The sequence below is a fragment of the Perissodus microlepis genome, chromosome 7 (genome assembly GCF_051167445.1).
Source record: "Perissodus microlepis isolate ML-2025 ecotype Zambia chromosome 7, ASM5116744v1, whole genome shotgun sequence".
Classification (NCBI taxonomy): Eukaryota; Metazoa; Chordata; class Actinopteri; order Cichliformes; family Cichlidae; genus Perissodus; species Perissodus microlepis.
Genome location: NC_140467.1, coordinates 26,547,535 through 26,564,133, shown reverse-complemented (window position 1 = coordinate 26,564,133; position 16,599 = coordinate 26,547,535). Strand labels below are relative to the sequence as shown.

The window sequence follows — 16,599 nt, the reverse complement described above, 5'->3', positions numbered from 1 at the left end:
TGGATAATGGTGACGAAATCAAAGCCTATTTGTGCTTTAACAATATTTTTGTTCCACATTTTTAACTATAAAATAATTCAGGAACTGTTTAAAAAGACAATTTAAATTAGTGATGGCCCATTTGAAGCTCAGGTGCATGTGTCAAAAAAAATCAACACACTGCTTCAGAAACACTGTGCCGAGGGTTGGTTCGTCTGAACAGTCAAGTGATGAGTGATGTCCAAAACTTCCTGATTCAGTGGTTTATGAGGAATTGAATCATTGGCGGGATGTGTGCTGTGTTTCGATGGTGATTTTGTGTGAGAGACAGTCAACCTAAGCTAAAACACAAAACTCATGAAAGTCTAGAAAATAACATATTCAGGAACCAGGCATCATTATCTTACACTTTCAAAAATAAGTCCAGAACAACAACTCTGACCCAGGGACCATGACGAGGGTAATCAGAAAACTGAACAAATTAGACCTTATCAGATTATTGACTGATCACCACACTAAATTTCCTGGGATCAGCATAGAAATTGTTGTGATCAGCTGTCGAATTCAGCACTGAGACACTCAACACTTTGAAGCTGGATTTAAGAAAAAAGTGCTTAAAGTTTGTAGAGGAAGTATAGCACTATTATGTGCTAGCAGCGAGAGTGACATCACCGGGTTGGCTGGTTGCTGCTAATATAACTTCATTAGTTTAAGTCAGCTAACTAGAGACGATGCCGAAGTATAGCAACAATAAAGTCATCTTTATCTCTATGTCTGTCAGGGTTCATGGGTTGTTGACCCAGTATTTTCAGTTTGTTCATATTCACTGTTTATTTTCCATGTGTTTCCTGTCTTACTGTGTTAACCACCTGTCTACGTGCGTTATCTCTTGTTCTGCTTCCTGTGTTATAAGTTAGATTAAGTTAAGCTGTGTACTCACCAGTCTCTTATCATCATCATCATTAGCCTGTGTATTTAAGCCCTCAGTTTCCCTCAGTTCATTGTCTTGTTATCGTCAATCCTGCGTGCCAGTTTTCCAGTTGAGTTAGCGCACCCTTCGGTCAGTCAGTCTCATGTTTTGTTCATCCTGCCTTTACATTAAAAAATGTGCACATCCTTCACCAACCTCTGTTTGGGTCCTCTCTTCTCCACATCCACACCACAACGCCTTACAATGTCTACTTCAAGCCAATCTTCTGAGCTGTTTTCTTTTCCCGATAGCAACTAGATCTGAAAAAGAAAGTGTTACACACATTGAGGCTGCAACACTGTCCAAAGAAATAATCAGCTTGTGTGGAAATAAAGTTTAGGTAGTTGTGGTGGCACCTGATATAAAGCCATTCCTTTCAGATGTACATTTACTATAATGTTTTTTTTTTTGGTTGTAACACTTCAAAGACACCTTGAACCAGTGTCCAGTCGATAGCACGTTCGCCTTCAGTACACCCAACCGAGCCACTGACTTGGACAAGCTCCGGGTCTGGACATGGTGTCTGCAGAAATGCTCAAGCACGGCGGACAGCGCACAGCACCTGGTCAACGAAATCGCAAAATTACCTCTTTTCATGTGTCACACAGACATGAAAAGAAGTCATGCATTAATTGTTGTGAAGTCATGCATGTGTAACATTTACATCTCATCTACAGGGCCATGGACTCAGATAACGAATGACACAATAAATGATAATGAATGACAGAAACTTTTAGGAATAATTTCTGATATTAGGAAACATTTCATGAAAATAGCAGCAATAAAACAGTAAAAATATAGAATATCTGTTACTCACTGGGACAATGTTACACATTCACACACAAACACACCACTTATAGACCTCATATAACAGATCCATGATTGATGTTCCTCACTGCACATCACAGTCTTGACGTCAGTCTGTTTTTTAGCTCTTAGTAAACAGGAGTCCTGCCAGGCTTCATGTGGGGCTGGATCGAACATGTTACTCCTGCTTTTCATTGGAGATATAAGCAGACTGGAATATCTTTCCGACCCACACTCACACATGCTGCAACTGGATTGAATGCTATCGCTACAGCAGATATAGTAAGTGGAAATAAGTGTGTGTGTGTGTGTTGTTTTTTTATTAGTTTGGGGTTTTTTTGCTTCTTTGGGGGCATCCTATTTAAAGTAGATTCATCAGCTTTTTTAGTATTTTTTAGTGAAAATGTCATATACACACACACACACACACACACACACATATATATATGCGTGTGTGTGTGTGTGTATGACATTTTTTCATGCCTTTAACTACTACATTATTTTATATTTGGATTTCAATTATTTTACTAGTTGCATTGTTTTTGACTAATAGACACAATTATTTTAATCTACTGTGTTACTGATTTGTCATTAATGAATGAATGAATGAATGAATGAATTATATTAAAGTAAAGGCAACAACTTTGTTGACCTATTCTTGGATTTTTGAAAACATTTTATTTACAGATACATGTATATAAAATATGCAACATACATTCAACATGTGCCAATTTCAGCTCTTCGGCATGATAAAGTGATATGAAGCTTAACACACTTCTCTGATTCTTACAATGTTGGCATGTTGATGTACAGGATACAAAATATTGGACAACAAACATTTTTTTTGTTTGCTTTTTATTCCCAGATGACGAAAGTGGCAGTTATCTGGACATGTACTTTAGTCATCTGCCTGTTTGTTGACTACTGTTATGCGCAGAAGGTAAAACTCATAGCCACTCACTTGTTCCACTGATTTTCTGTAACACATATTTTACCAGGAAACATTTGTTGTGTATTTCCCCTTCAGCTGAATATCCACTGGGGCCCTCAGTCCATGATGTACTTAAAGGGCAAACGTGAGTTTAACCACAGCACAGACGCTTTTTCTCTCTATATCGGGGATGTCAAACTCATTTTAGGTCTAATTTAAACTTTTTAAAAAACAATCATCCCAACTTTTTAATAATATGTCTCAATTTTCTGCATTCAGTTTACTGTTATTGCATATGCATTACATTTTGTATAATTTTGTAACACAAAATCTTCACAATGTATTTTGGAATAATAAAAAGAACATCTTATGATTCAAGCTTGTTGAGATAGGGTTGTTTAAAATAAGTAAATCTGGTTATACATGTCAATTCCTATAATTCTCATTTCGCTTGTGCGCCCCAGAACCATATGTTTATTAAAACATATCAGTAACACACTTGATCTCCCGTAGCAGCTCTTGAGTTCAGCTGTTAGTTGTGTTAGCTTTGACTTTTTTATTTTACAGTACATCTGAGAATCATACATGTAAGAAGATCAGTGTCTTCTCCAATTTTTGTTGTCAGATGGCAGGAGGTTTGTCTCAGAGGACAACAACAGTGTTTTGAAGCAGTGCCTCCTTGGCTGGTATGCAGTGATCCGAGGTACAGTATGGCATGATTTTATCTCATTCTGTTTCTGAAAGCCTTATTAACATAGTATCCTTAAGCAAAGTTATTCTAAAGGGATATATAGGGAAGAGATGAGGTAGGTGAAATGGGTACAAAAAAAGAAATGGATTCCTCATACCAACTTGAGAATAACAGAAAAGAAAACCAAAAAGTACAAAAAGTAAACAGAGAATAACTTGTTTCCATTCAAAATGGAACAAAATTGCATTCACGTAACCCAACTTTGAAGTGCCATATCAATGGGCCAAAAAATATCAACAACTCTACCCCCCACCACCCCCCACGTCCAATTTATCTCACGTGCTGGGAAATTCCTGTGTTACAGCAGCCATAAATAGACAGATACATGTATAGATAAGTAAAAAATGAAAAAAAAAAAATCAGATCTCAGACAGTCATAGTTTAATATGATACAATAAAGAGATTAAACAGAAAATGAAAGATTTTCTGAAATTGTCAGTGGAGTTGAAATAGATGAAAGTGCTCAGCTGCATGTGCAGTAATTGGTCGCAGGATGGCCTGAATCCATTAATTATCCACATCCATTCACCACAGCCACAGTCATTTGGAGGACCTCTGCCTCAGGTGATGAAGAAATCCAAACAACATGTTGGTTTCAAATTGCAGCAGCAAAGACAAGCTCCCTCTGTGCATTCTAACAGTTTAATATTCAAGCCACAGAAACGTTCCTTCACAGGACTACAAAGTCTAAGTCAGCCCTTACTGAATATGACTGACGAAGTTTTGTAGATCCTACAGAGAGAGTGTAGAGTGTTACTTACCATGTGGTCATGTCCCATGGGATGTTTACATGGGATGTCAGCCATTATAGAAACAAATAAAATACTGAGATTCCCTCCCATTCTTTGTTGTGGTCAAAAAAACAGAGGAAAAAATGTAGCTGTCGATGAAGTCATTAAAAAAAGCAAAAGGCAAAAAACAAACAAAAAACCCCACAAGAATGGGAGCTTCAAAACTTCACAGCTTCAAGACTTCAACTTCAAAAGTTTGCCACTCAGCACCAGGTAAAAAAAAAGTGAAGAGCTGAATTACAACTTACTTCCGCAGTCATAATCAATTTTTGGATAAATCAGTTAAATTCAGTTCTTTCTATATAGTGCCAAATCACAGCAATAGTAACCTCAAAGAAGCAGCCTAAAGATGAAATATCATTCCAAAATATACGTCATGTATTTCACTCATGTAGTAGCACCACAGTGCAGTGGTTTACACATTTGGCTGAACAGCAAAAGATCCAAAGAGGAGATCCAAATCCGGAGAGGACTGTGTCTGGAGGGACATTTTTGTCAGTTCATGTAAGTCTGCTATATCAAATATGGAGCTCTACCTGCTGTGGTGACCCACTGTGAACAGCTGAAGTAGTTTTATTTGTTCATAGGCTGCAGCCTGTAAGCATTCACAGTGAGGACAGTTCCCCCATATTCAGTGTTATGATAAAGTGGACATATTATAATAGTTCTACTATATATGTAAGTTATGCTTTAAGTAATCTTTATGCAGAAAACTGAACCAGAGGACAAGTTTCTGAGAGTTAACAGCTTGCGTGATAGGCAGCTCACAGCTTAATAGTGGTCGTAGTAAGCAAGTCTCAGCTTCAACTGTGAAAGGAAGACTTCAAGCTGTAGGTTTGACAGGATGAGATGCAGCAAGAAAGCCATTGCTAAGACATCAGAATAAGACAAAGAGGCTTCTCTGGGCCATGAAACACCGCCATTGGACTACTGAAGACTGGAAGAAGATATTATGGACTAGAATCCATTTTGGTCTATAAACTGATTATTGAATGAGGAGTTCTGTAAATTAGTGTGTTCTTTTGGTATGGTGATCCATCCAGTTAGTCTGTGAGGGCTTGTGGTCAGTGAGCTTCTCTCTTTTGCTCTTCTGTGCTTCTCTCTTTTTATGTTTCGTTAGTAGAACTAAATCTGTCGTGGACTTCTGATAGCCTTGTGTGGATTATAGGATAAATTTAGATAAACGTGTTCATTCCCTGGACCTCTGACTGTAGTTACTGTCAATGGTGCTCATCAAAAGCTGGAATAATCCTACTGATATTACTGACTATTGCTATATGCTACTATTTTTGAGTATTCATGTGCATCTGCGTGTATGGATGTCTGTGTGTTTGTGCATTTGTATGTCAAAAAATATGTGCCCCGGTGTCTGTCACATGTGGAAAAAGCTACTCACAGACATAACATCATGTACAGCTATTTACATGACCAGTGATATTTATTTTGACTCTTTTTCTCCAACTGGTCTTTCTGAGTTAACTGCAGTTATTACTGTTAGCTCCATAAATATTTGGATAGAGGCAACTTTTTTATCATTTTGGTTCTGTACATTACCACAATTAATTTTAAACGAAACAACCAAGATGCAGTTGAAGTGCAAACTTTTTGCTTTAATTCAGTGGGCTGAACAAAAAGATTGCATAATAACGTGAGGAACTAAAGGATTTTTAACACAATCCCTTTATTTCAGGGGCTCAAAAGTAATTGGACAAATTAAATAACTGACAATAAAATGTTAATTTCTAATACTTGGTTGAAAGTCCTTCACTGGCAATGACAGCCTGAAGTCCTGAAATCACGGACATCACCAGATGCTGGGTTTCCTCCTTTTTAACTGCAGCAGCTTTCAGTTGCTCTTTCTTTGTGGGCCTTTCTGTCTGAAGTTTAGTCTTCAACAAGTGAAATGCTCAAATGGGTTAAGATCAGGTGACTGACTTGGCCATTCAAGAATATTCCACTTCTTTTCTTTAATAAACTCCTGGGTTGCTTTGGCTGTAGGTTTTGGTTCATTGTCCATCTGCATTATGAAACCCAATCAATTTGACTGCATTTAGCTGGATTTGAGCAGACAGTATGTCTCTGAACACCTCCGAATTCATTCAGCCACTTCTGTCCTGTGTCACATCATCAATAAACATGAGTGTCCTAGAGCAACTGACAGCCATGCACGCCCAAACCATCAGGCTGCCTCTGCCATGTTTTACAGATGATGTGGTTTGCTTTGGATCATGAGCTGTTCCACGCCTTCTCCAAACTTTTTTCTTGCCATCATTCTGGTAGAGGTTTCATGTGTACAAAGAATGTTTTTTCCAGAACTGGCTTTATTAGATGTTTTTTGTTTGTTTGTTTTTTAGCAAAGTCGAATATAGCCTTTCTGTTCTTGAGGCTTATGAGTGGCTTGCACCTTGCAGTGAACTCTCTGTATTTACCTTCATGCAGTCTTCTCTTTATGGTAGACTTGGATATGGATTCACCGTCCTCCTGGAGAGTGTTGTGTGGAGGTAAGCATCAACGACACAGAGCTCTCAGTTCTCACTCCTTCTTTATTCGTCTCCAACATCAACTGCGCATATCGCGCCACAAAACACAGGAACACACTTCCTATACACTGGGTGTGAGTGGAGCCCTCTAGTGGTCCACCACACATGCCCCCCCCCGAACACCCAGCAGAACTAGTCCAGGACCCGGGGCTTAAGCAAACGGCCGGAATGGCTGAACCGGGGGGGTGGGGAACTGACAGAGGGCAACCCAGCCCGGGAGCGAGGGTGGCACTGGCGGTCAGAAAAAGCTGCAGACGACTCGGACTCCGTTGATTTTGGGTCGCTCCTGGGGGAAAAAACAGAATCCATCAGCCCGGTGGCAGGTGGGCGGCTGCGGCGAGGGGCCTGGGCCGGGACCACCTGATCCTCCTGCATAACATGTGCAGGCTTAAGTCTGTCAACAGAGACAACCTCCTGCCGACCGCCAAAGTCCAAAATGAAATGTTTGTCGCCTGGTTTAAGAACCCTGTATGGCCCGTCATATGGTGGACGCAGCGGAGTCCTATGGGCATCGTGCCTGACGAAAACGAAACGAGCAGAGTCCAACGAACTCGGAACAAAAGTGTCAGGCAGGCAGTGGTGCACAGGACCAGGAACAGGAAATGAGTGTCTTGGGGGGCGAAAAGGCAACAAAGAGGTATCGAAACATGGGGGAGGGCTCTCAGGTAAGAATTCCCCGGGGACCCGGAGAGGCTGGCCGAGGACCAGTTCAGCCGGGGAAACCCCGAGGTCTTCTTTAACCGCGCTACGCAATCCCAGCAAAACCCACGGAAGACGGTCGACCCAGTCGCCACTTGTTAAGGAAGCCCGGAGCGCGGCCTTAAGTGACCGGTGAAACCGTTCGCACATCCCATTAGCTTGCGGGTGGTATGCTGTGGTGCGGTGGACCTTGACCCCCAGGCCGTCAGCCATAGCAGACCAAAGCTCAGAAACAAACTGGGGGCCCCTGTCCGAGGTAATGTCAGCAGGGGGACCGAAACGTGAAACCCACGTTGACAAAAATGCCCTGGCCACCGTCACCGCTGCCGTGGACGCCAGGGGTACCGCCTCCGGCCACCTGGTCGTGCGGTCCACCACAGTCAAAAGGTGCGTGAAACCCTGTGACTGCGGCAAGGGACCAACCAGGTCCACATGAACGTGATCGAAACGCCTACCCGGGACACGGAAAGGTTCAAGGGGTGCCTGTGTGTGCCGGTGGATTTTCGAGCGTTGGCATGGGATACAAACCGCTGCCCATTCTTTCACCGCCTTGCGAATGCCCGGCCAAACAAACCTGGCGCTGACCAGCTTGACCGAGGCCCGGACGCCGGGATGAGAGAGGGCATGCACCAAGTCAAAAACACGACGACGCCACGAAAGGGGAACCACCGGGCGGGGGCGGCCGGTGGAAACGTCGCAAAGAAGGTGCGGACCGCCGTCCCACACCGGGGTGTCCTCCAGCACGAGGCCCGTTTTTGTTGACCGAAGGGCAAGGACATCCGGGTCAGCACGTTGCTCGGCGGCCATGGCAGCGTAGTCGACGCCGACATACACCGGAGAAACCAACACACGTGAGAGACAGTCAGCGACGTGATTGGACTTACCAGCCACATGCTGAATGTCTGTGGTAAACTCTGAAACGGCCGCCAACTGGCGCTGCTGGCGTGCGCTCCATGGGTCAGAGACCTTGGACATCGCAAATGTCAAAGGTTTGTGGTCAACGTACGCAGTAAAGTTGCGACCCTCAAGGAAAAAACGAAAATGTCGTGTCGCGAGGTGCAGGGCCAGCAACTCCCTGCCAAAAACACTGTACTTGCGTTCAGCATCCCGGAGCGTACGACTGAAAAAGGCGAGCGGTTGCCAGAGACCTGAAACCCGCTGTTCCAACACCCCACCCACTGCCACGTCGGACGCGTCGGTGGTCAACGCGATCTCTGCCGACGGAAGCGGGTGGGCCAGCAGGGCGGCGTCAGCCAGCGCAGACTTGGCTGCGGAAAACGCATGGACGCGTTCCGGCAGCCAGTCAACCGGATCTTTGGCCGTTTTACCTTTTAAGGCAGCATAGAGCGGCTGTAGCAGGTGGGCAGCTCTGGGGAGAAAGCGGTTGTAAAAATTTATCATCCCCAAGAACTCCTGCAACGCTTTAACCGACGTGGGACGCGGAAAAGCCGAAACGGCCTGGACTCTGTCGGGCAACGGAACCACACCTTCAGCGGAAATGCGGTGCCCGAGGAAATCCAGAACAGGCAACCCAAACTGGCACTTGGAAGGGTTGATGATCAGGCCTTGCGCTGCCAAACGCTGGAAAACCTGGCGCAGATGGGACTCGTGCTGGCTCGCTGAGCAGCTGGCCACCAATATATCGTCCAGATAAACAAAAACAAACGGCAGCCCACGCAAAACGGAGTCCATCAGCCGCTGAAAGGTCTGGGCGGCACCTTTCAGGCCAAACGGCATGCGCAAAAACTCGAACAAGCCGAAGGGGGTAATGACAGCGGTTTTAGGAACGTCTTCGGCGCGCACGGGAACTTGGTGATACCCCCGCACCAAGTCAATTTTAGAAAAAATCAACGTTCCGGCGAGATTGGCAGAAAAATCCTGATTGTGGGGGATGGGGTAACGGTCATTCTCCGTGGCATTATTTAAACGGCGGAAATCTCTGCATGGCCGCCACCGACCGTCCGATTTGGGCACCATGTGAAGCGGAGAGGCCCATGCACTGTTCGAACGCTGTACAATGCCAAGGCGCTCCATGGCTGCAAACTCTTCCCGAGCGATGGACAGATTCGCGGGGTCGAGGCGGCGCGCGCGCGCGCGGACACCGGGGGCCCGACCGTGGGAATATAATGCTCAACCCCATGCTTCGTTACCGTGCTAGAGAAATTAGGGACAGACAGCGATGGAAACTCTAAAAGCAAACGCTGAAAAGCATCCCCGGAGGTCACTACATTAGCCCGAATCAGGGGCTCGGCGGCCCGAGTAAAACAGGGTAGCGAAGAAAACGAGAGAGCATCGATTAAACGTCTGTTAGCAACATCGACAAGCAGTCCATGAGCACACAGGAAATCAGCACCTAAAATAGGTACAGAGCTAGCGGCAACAACAAAGTTCCACTGGAAATCCCGGCCATGAAAACAAACAGTCACCAACCTTTTCCCAAACGTTTTGATGGGAGAGCCATTAGCTGCAATGAGCTGCGGCCCACAGTTCGCTGCTAGTCCGTCGGCAGCGGTAGGGGGAAGGAGGCTCTTCTGGGAGCCGGAGTCCACGAGAAAACGTCTCCCGGAGCGCGAGTCCTCTATGAAGAGCAGCCTTTCTGTATTGCCAGTGGTCGCGGCTGCTACGGCGCGCTGGCGGGTCCGTTTCCCTGGGCCGTGAAAGCGCAAGGCGGCAGGCAGCGACGCGCTCTGTCGCCAAAACGCTGATGGTAGAAACAGATGCTCCTTCCGCGGTGCCGGCGTGTAGCAATCCCTGCCGTCAGCAAGGGGGCGGATGCTCCGGGGGAGGCAGGTGGAGGCGTGGAAGGTGCCGCCGGCGAGTCTGTAGCCAGGGCGTGAACGTCGAAAGTGCGGCTAGCCAGGAGAATGCGATCCGCTTCTTCAGCCAGGGAGCGATAATCCTTCACAGGCAGAAGCGGGGAGTTTGCGAGGACAGCTCTCACGGCGGCCGGTAGTTGGCGGAGGAAGAGGTGGGCGAAGAGGAAACCACCGTCATCCGGCCCGAGCAATGATAGCATGTTCTCCATGAGCTCGAGCGCAGTACCGCCACCCAAGCCTGACAGGTTGAGGAGCTTTTCGGCTCGTTCAGCGTCGGAGAGGGCATAGCGCCGAAGAAGCAGCTCCTTGAGGACGGCGTATTTCCCTTGGGCGGGTGGGTCCCGGAGGAGCGTCATCGCGCGACGGGTGGCCAGCGGGTCGAGCGAGGCCACCACATGGTGATACTTCGTGTCGTCAGCCGAGATGCCGCGAAGGGCGAACTGAGCCTCCACGTGTACAAACCATGACGGGGGGTCATGGAGCCAAAAGTCCGGCAGTTTCAGCGCCACAGCGAACGTAGCTGCAACAGGAGGCGGAGGTCCAGCGGCCGCTGATGCATCCATAGCGGAGTCTGCGTTATCTGCGGCCCGTTGCATGCTCGAGTCAGGGGTCACCAATGTGGAGGTAAGCATCAACGACACAGAGCTCTCAGTTCTCACTCCTTCTTTATTCGTCTCCAACATCAACTGCGCATATCGCGCCACAAAACACAGGAACACACTTCCTATACACTGGGTGTGAGTGGAGCCGTCTAGTGGTCCACCACAGTTGATCATTTGGTTGGCTGTTGTGAAGAGATTTCTCTTCAAAATTGGAACAAATGAAAATGAATTGAACTGAAATGATCAGATATTCTAACCAGCAGCTCTGTGTCAGCTGGCTTTAGTAAGATATCATGTTTAACACATTTTGCAACAAACACTCCATACTGTCTTATCCGGCAAAATCATATATACCTTTTAAACAGTGGTATCCCGGGGTCATTGGCATCCATCCACTGCTCTTAGACTCTCCATTACATTCTTTTACAGTATTTAGCTCAATGGTTGCTCACCCCAGTTCCTGTGAAATCATATTTTCCTGGGCACTGAAACTGACCAGGAACCTGCTGGAAAACTGGAAAGACAATATTTATTCCTTACACTACTTTATATCAGACTCAAAAGAGGCAAGCTGAGCTACTCTCTATAGTTCTGCTGTATCCGGTTTGCTGTCCATAACTCGGCAAGCAAGTTATTGTCAGTACACTGTAAAGCATTCTCCTGTCAAATTATCCTTCTCAGTTTGCAGCATTTAATGGCCTCAAGTTCCAGTTAAATAAACTGTAGTTGGCATTATCAGTTTTTTACTGTGTGTAGGTTTCCCCTGGTTAATATATGCTCCCTCCCTCCTTGAACCCAAACCTATCTGCTCCTAACATTACTCAGAATGTTAATGGTTTGACTCCCTGCTCCTCCACTCTGGTAAGAGTCCTTGAGCAAGAGAATCCCAAATTACTCTCTAAACATCCGTCATTGTGTGTGATAAGTAAAACGGGTTGCACACACAAGTAAATTTTGTGCTTGCAACCATTAATGGTAGAAATCATTCCACACATGTAGTCCAGGTGAATCATCTTTCGTTACAGTGTTCAGTGTCCTGAAATCTATATACAATCTTCTGCTGCTGACCTTTTGTCTCACAAGGCCCATGGGTATAAACCAAGGATTACGATTCTCTCTAATGGCTTTCACCAGCATACCTGCAGGGCATTTCCATCCATCATCCATCATTATGATGTATGAAAATTATGCAGTTTCTATATTACTTAAAATCAGGTGTGTTGGTTATTTTGCTCTCCTCTTCTTACAGCTTCTGGTTCTCACATGTAGTAGTAACATCTAAATGAGAAATTCCGGCTCGAGTTATGGAAGTCATGCACATCAGGCTCATGCACACAGCACTACAGAGAGGTGATAGGGATGTGGTTTAAAAAATGCGTAGAGACTCTGACATTCATTACCCGATTATTGTTGTGGCCACTTCCACGTTGCTAGTCTCTGGCAATTCTTTAACCATGGTCTGATACGCTCCTCCTCCTGAGCCCCACAGCTCTAGATTGGTATCTTACTTTCAGAGAACTTGAATTGCATTGCACATTGGCAAGATATACATAGTTCACTAATCCACCTACCTATACCTGTGTTGAGGCTAGAGGCAAAGGGATGACGGCCATGACAGCCAGAACACAGGCTTCCCAAAGCATCAGCATCAATATGGATTGGCTGATCTGGATGCCAAATATCCTTGTCAAGAAACTAAGCCCAAGTTGCTCTCCGATGCATCCATGGAAGTGTGAATGCTAGATAGAAAGCACTTGTGTAGAAAAAGGATAGAAAACAGTGCTTAAATGAACGGGTATGACTGAGGCAAGTTGTATAAAGCACTCTCAGTGCCCAGGTAGAATTTAAAAGTGATGTGTAAGAACTAGTCCATTTACTAGTATCAGTGTCCATTTTATTTATAAAACATATTTCATTACAATGGGCTTATAATTTTAAAAAAAAAAGAAAAAAAAGAAAAAAAGAACAGTGTGTAGGTCCCTGTGACAGACAGGTGACCTGTCCAAGGTGTACCCCACTTACACCCCATGGCAGCTGGGATAGGCTTCAGTCCCCCACAACCCTGAAATGTATTAGTGATAGAAATGTGATGGATGGTGGAATGTAGGTCTACAATGTCTTATAGCAAAAACAACAAAACAAAATGTCATAAAGAGTCAACCTTGAAGTTAAAACACAAACATACAAACTCTCACACCTGTGCATGCACACACACAGACACACCTGCACACACTGGGTGGCTGTAGCAGGTCTTCTGCTAATCAGAAGGTTGTTGGTTTGGTCCAGTCTGCAGGCCAAACATCTTTGGGCAAAATACAAACCCCACGTTGTTCTCCGATCTTGGAGTATGAATGTATGTGAATGTTAGATAGAAAGAGCACAGAAAAAAGTACTTGTATGAACGGGTGTGAATAAGGCAAGTTGTATAAAAGTGCTCTGAGTGCTCAGGTAGAGTAGAAAAGTACTATATTAGAACCAGTCCATTTATACACACAGACAGTAAATGTAAACCCGTGAAAATAAAGGTTTTTAAGTTTGGGTTGTTTTTTCTTCAGTCTAGACGCAGCTCTTTCCTGTTGGAAGAGAGCAGCACAACCTGAAAAGGGCATCCATAGAGGCAGTGATACCATTTGTCCTCCAGAGGCTGTGTGCAAAGTTCAAACTCTTTATGAAAAATCACACCCACAGTATAGCTGGTGCAGGAAATTTGAAGGCCAGGCTACCATGAGACAAAAACCTACAGGGCCTTTCTAAACTTATCCAGAGTAACCTGAAAACAAATAGTTTCATTATGGCAACTCCCATGATAGTGGCTTTTTATTTCTGGACTGAGAAACTAAGAACATTGAAACAGAAGTCTTAATGTGAACGCTAATAATTTACTGTACTCAGAAGCAGTAATAAGTTCATTTATTCCAATGAATTTCTATCATTATGCAACACATTTTACACACTTCAGAAACTGTTGCTGTAGAGGTATAAAAAAGCTGATTTAAACGACTTACACTTCAAGTTGGTTTATAATCAAATGTACTGTAAAAAGTTTCATTGTTGCTATATTCTTGAAAAAGAGTGTACTGATGTGCATAAATATAATAAAGTCTGGTTGACATGGCAGTTTAAACACCTCCCTTTTTGTGTGTGCTTGCATGTGTGTGTACGTAGGCATCCAGAAACTGCAGTCGCTGGACTTCAAAAGACCCAGTCACATTCTGAGCTCAGAGAAAGTCCTCATACACTACCTCCAGAAGAGATGAGACACACCAGCTCAGACTGTGTACACGCAATCCAAACTGACAGTTCATTGAGAAAAAGGCCTAAACACCATTTCACCTCAGTGAATACACAGTGACGTGGTACTACAACAAGAATCTAGCATGCCAGCTCTGGTAAAGCCAGTGAATTATTAGATAATTATGTGTATATTTGAATTGTTCATGCATGATAGCTTTCTATAGATGCATAGATATAGATAAATACAGAAAATGCTTGAAATAAAGCTGTTTGTGTAAATATCATGGCTGCAGTTTATCATTTTGCCCAGAAGAGGCCAGCAACATATTGTAGGAAAACTAAAGGCCGTCATCTAAGGATCATCAATGAATATCTATTATGTATTTCCAGAAATTATTTAGTGTTCGAAGAAAACATTCCTATAAAAAAGGAAGCAATGAAACATTATGGAAATACCTCAGTAGACATAAATCAGAATCAGAATACTTTATTAATCCCTAGGGAAATTATGTGGGTTACGGTTGCTCCAGTACAGTAACACTAATAGAAACAAAAACAAAAACAGACTAGACTATTAGCAATACAATATGTTAAGATATAAGGAATACCACAATATATACAATATATACAAATCACCAAATAATAAATATCCAGGGTTGGCAGATGTGGTTATGAATAAATATAACCACATCTGCCATAGACAGCAACATTAATAAGTAAGAAAGAGCGTGTGCAAAAAGATGTAACTATAGCAGTGTTTACGGAGTATTAGATTGTGTTGTACAGGGAGATGGCCACAGGCAGGAAGGATTTCCTTTGTTGTTCAGTGGTGCTTTTTGGTAATCTCAGTCTCTCACTGAACGTGCTCCTGTGGCTAGCCAGCATGTTATGCAGTGGGTGGGACGTATTGTCCAACTTTGTGTTATCTTGGACAACATTTGCCTCTCTGACACCACCTTAAGAGAGTCCAGCTCCATCCCCAAAACGTTACTGGCCTTGCGGATCAGTTTATTGAGTCTGTTGGCATCAGCAACCCTTAACCTGCTTCCCCAGCATGCAACAGCATAGAGGACAGCACTGACCACAACAGACTCATGGAAAATCCTGAGCATTGTCTGACAGATGTTGAAGGACCTCAGCCGCCTCAGAAAATAGAGTGGACTCTGGCCCTTCCTGTAAAGTGCAGTAGTGTTTTTAACCCAGTCCAGTTTATTGTCTATGTGTACTCCAAGGTATTTATAATCCTCCACAATGTCCACGTTGTGGAGGATTATAAATACTAAATATTGAAATGGGGTCAAGGTTTTCCTGGTCTTCCTACAATCCACAATCAATTCCTTGGTCTTTGCCACGTTGAGCTGCAGATAATTCTGCTCGCGCCACGTGACAAAGGACTCACCCAGCTTATCACCCAGGAGGGTCGGCCTGATGGTGTTGAATGCACTGGAAAAGTCAAAAAACATGACCCTAACAGTGCTCGCCAACTGGTCCAGATGGGTGTAGACACGATTGAGCAGGTAGATGATGGCGTCCTTAGTTCCTAGATGGGGCTGGTAAGCAAATTGAAGGGGATCCTGATGTGGTCTTACTATGGGTCGGAGCTAGTCCAGGATGAGTCTTTCCAGGGTCTTCATGATGTAATGATGACAGGATGACAGGCCTGTAATCCTGGGGGCCACTGGGACATGGCAACTTTGGTACAGGGACGAGGCATTATTGGAAAATTGTGCATAAAGTGAAAATAATTATTCTACAGAAAAATGTTCCCAATCAGTATTAAATGGGATAATATTACTGCTTCATACTTTGAGTTCATTTGAAATAATTTGAATTCTGTTTAATGTCAAGCTTAATATATATAAATCATATGTTTACACTGGCCCCATATCACTGAAAAAAAAACCTGTTGTCATGTTGACAGAGCTGCCGTCCCTTCTTCATCATCCTCACAGTTTTTCTTGCTGATGTACCGGGTGGGCCATTTATATGGATACACCGTAATAACATGGGAATGGTTGGTGATATTAAAGTCCTGTTTGTGGCACATTAGTATATGTGAGGGGGCAAACTCCTCAAACATCTTGAGGAGTTTGCCCCCTCACATATACACATAAAATGTGTTCAATGTGCTGCCCATTGTGTTGGATTGTCAATGCAACCCTCTTCTCCCACTCTTCACACACTGATAGCAACACCGCAGGAGAAATGCCAGCACAGGCATCCAGTATCCGTTAGTGATGTGCGATACCACTGATTTCCTTTCCAATCCGATACCAAGTAATATTCAGGGTGGCATCGATGATACTGATCCGATACCGATACTTTGTACAAAAACTTATTTTATTTATTGTATCTCAAATTATAGCGTCATAATGATTACAGGACATCAGATTACTTGTTCTTATCACTTAATAATGCAGAGTTCATCATATAGAAATGAAAAAACTGAAGTTGTGCGCTATTTGAACACCTTGCCTGC

General features: G+C 44.0%; 1 protein-coding gene across 1 annotated transcript; it reads left to right on the top strand.

The window, feature by feature from the left end:
• Positions 1-1,957: 1,957 nt before the first annotated feature.
• LOC146383201 (spexin prohormone 2-like) lies at positions 1,958-14,404 on the top strand. The gene is made up of 5 exons (XM_084932555.1): positions 1,958-2,038; positions 2,622-2,696; positions 2,784-2,832; positions 3,313-3,390; positions 14,052-14,404. The coding sequence occupies exons 2-5, from the start codon at positions 2,622-2,624 to the stop codon at positions 14,141-14,143; spliced, it is 294 nt and encodes a 97-aa protein (XP_084788681.1). The 5' UTR covers positions 1,958-2,038; the 3' UTR covers positions 14,144-14,404.
• Positions 14,405-16,599: the final 2,195 nt, after the last annotated feature.

Coding starts and splice junctions, on each gene's coding strand:
- LOC146383201 (XM_084932555.1), top strand. CDS start 2,622: ATGACGAAAGTGGCAGTTATCTGGACATGTACTTTAGTCATCTGCCTG. Junction 2,833..3,312: donor GATGTACTTAAAGGGCAAAC/GTGAGTTTAACC, acceptor TTTTGTTGTCAG/ATGGCAGGAGGTTTGTCTCA. Junction 3,391..14,051: donor CTGGTATGCAGTGATCCGAG/GTACAGTATGGC, acceptor GTGTGTACGTAG/GCATCCAGAAACTGCAGTCG.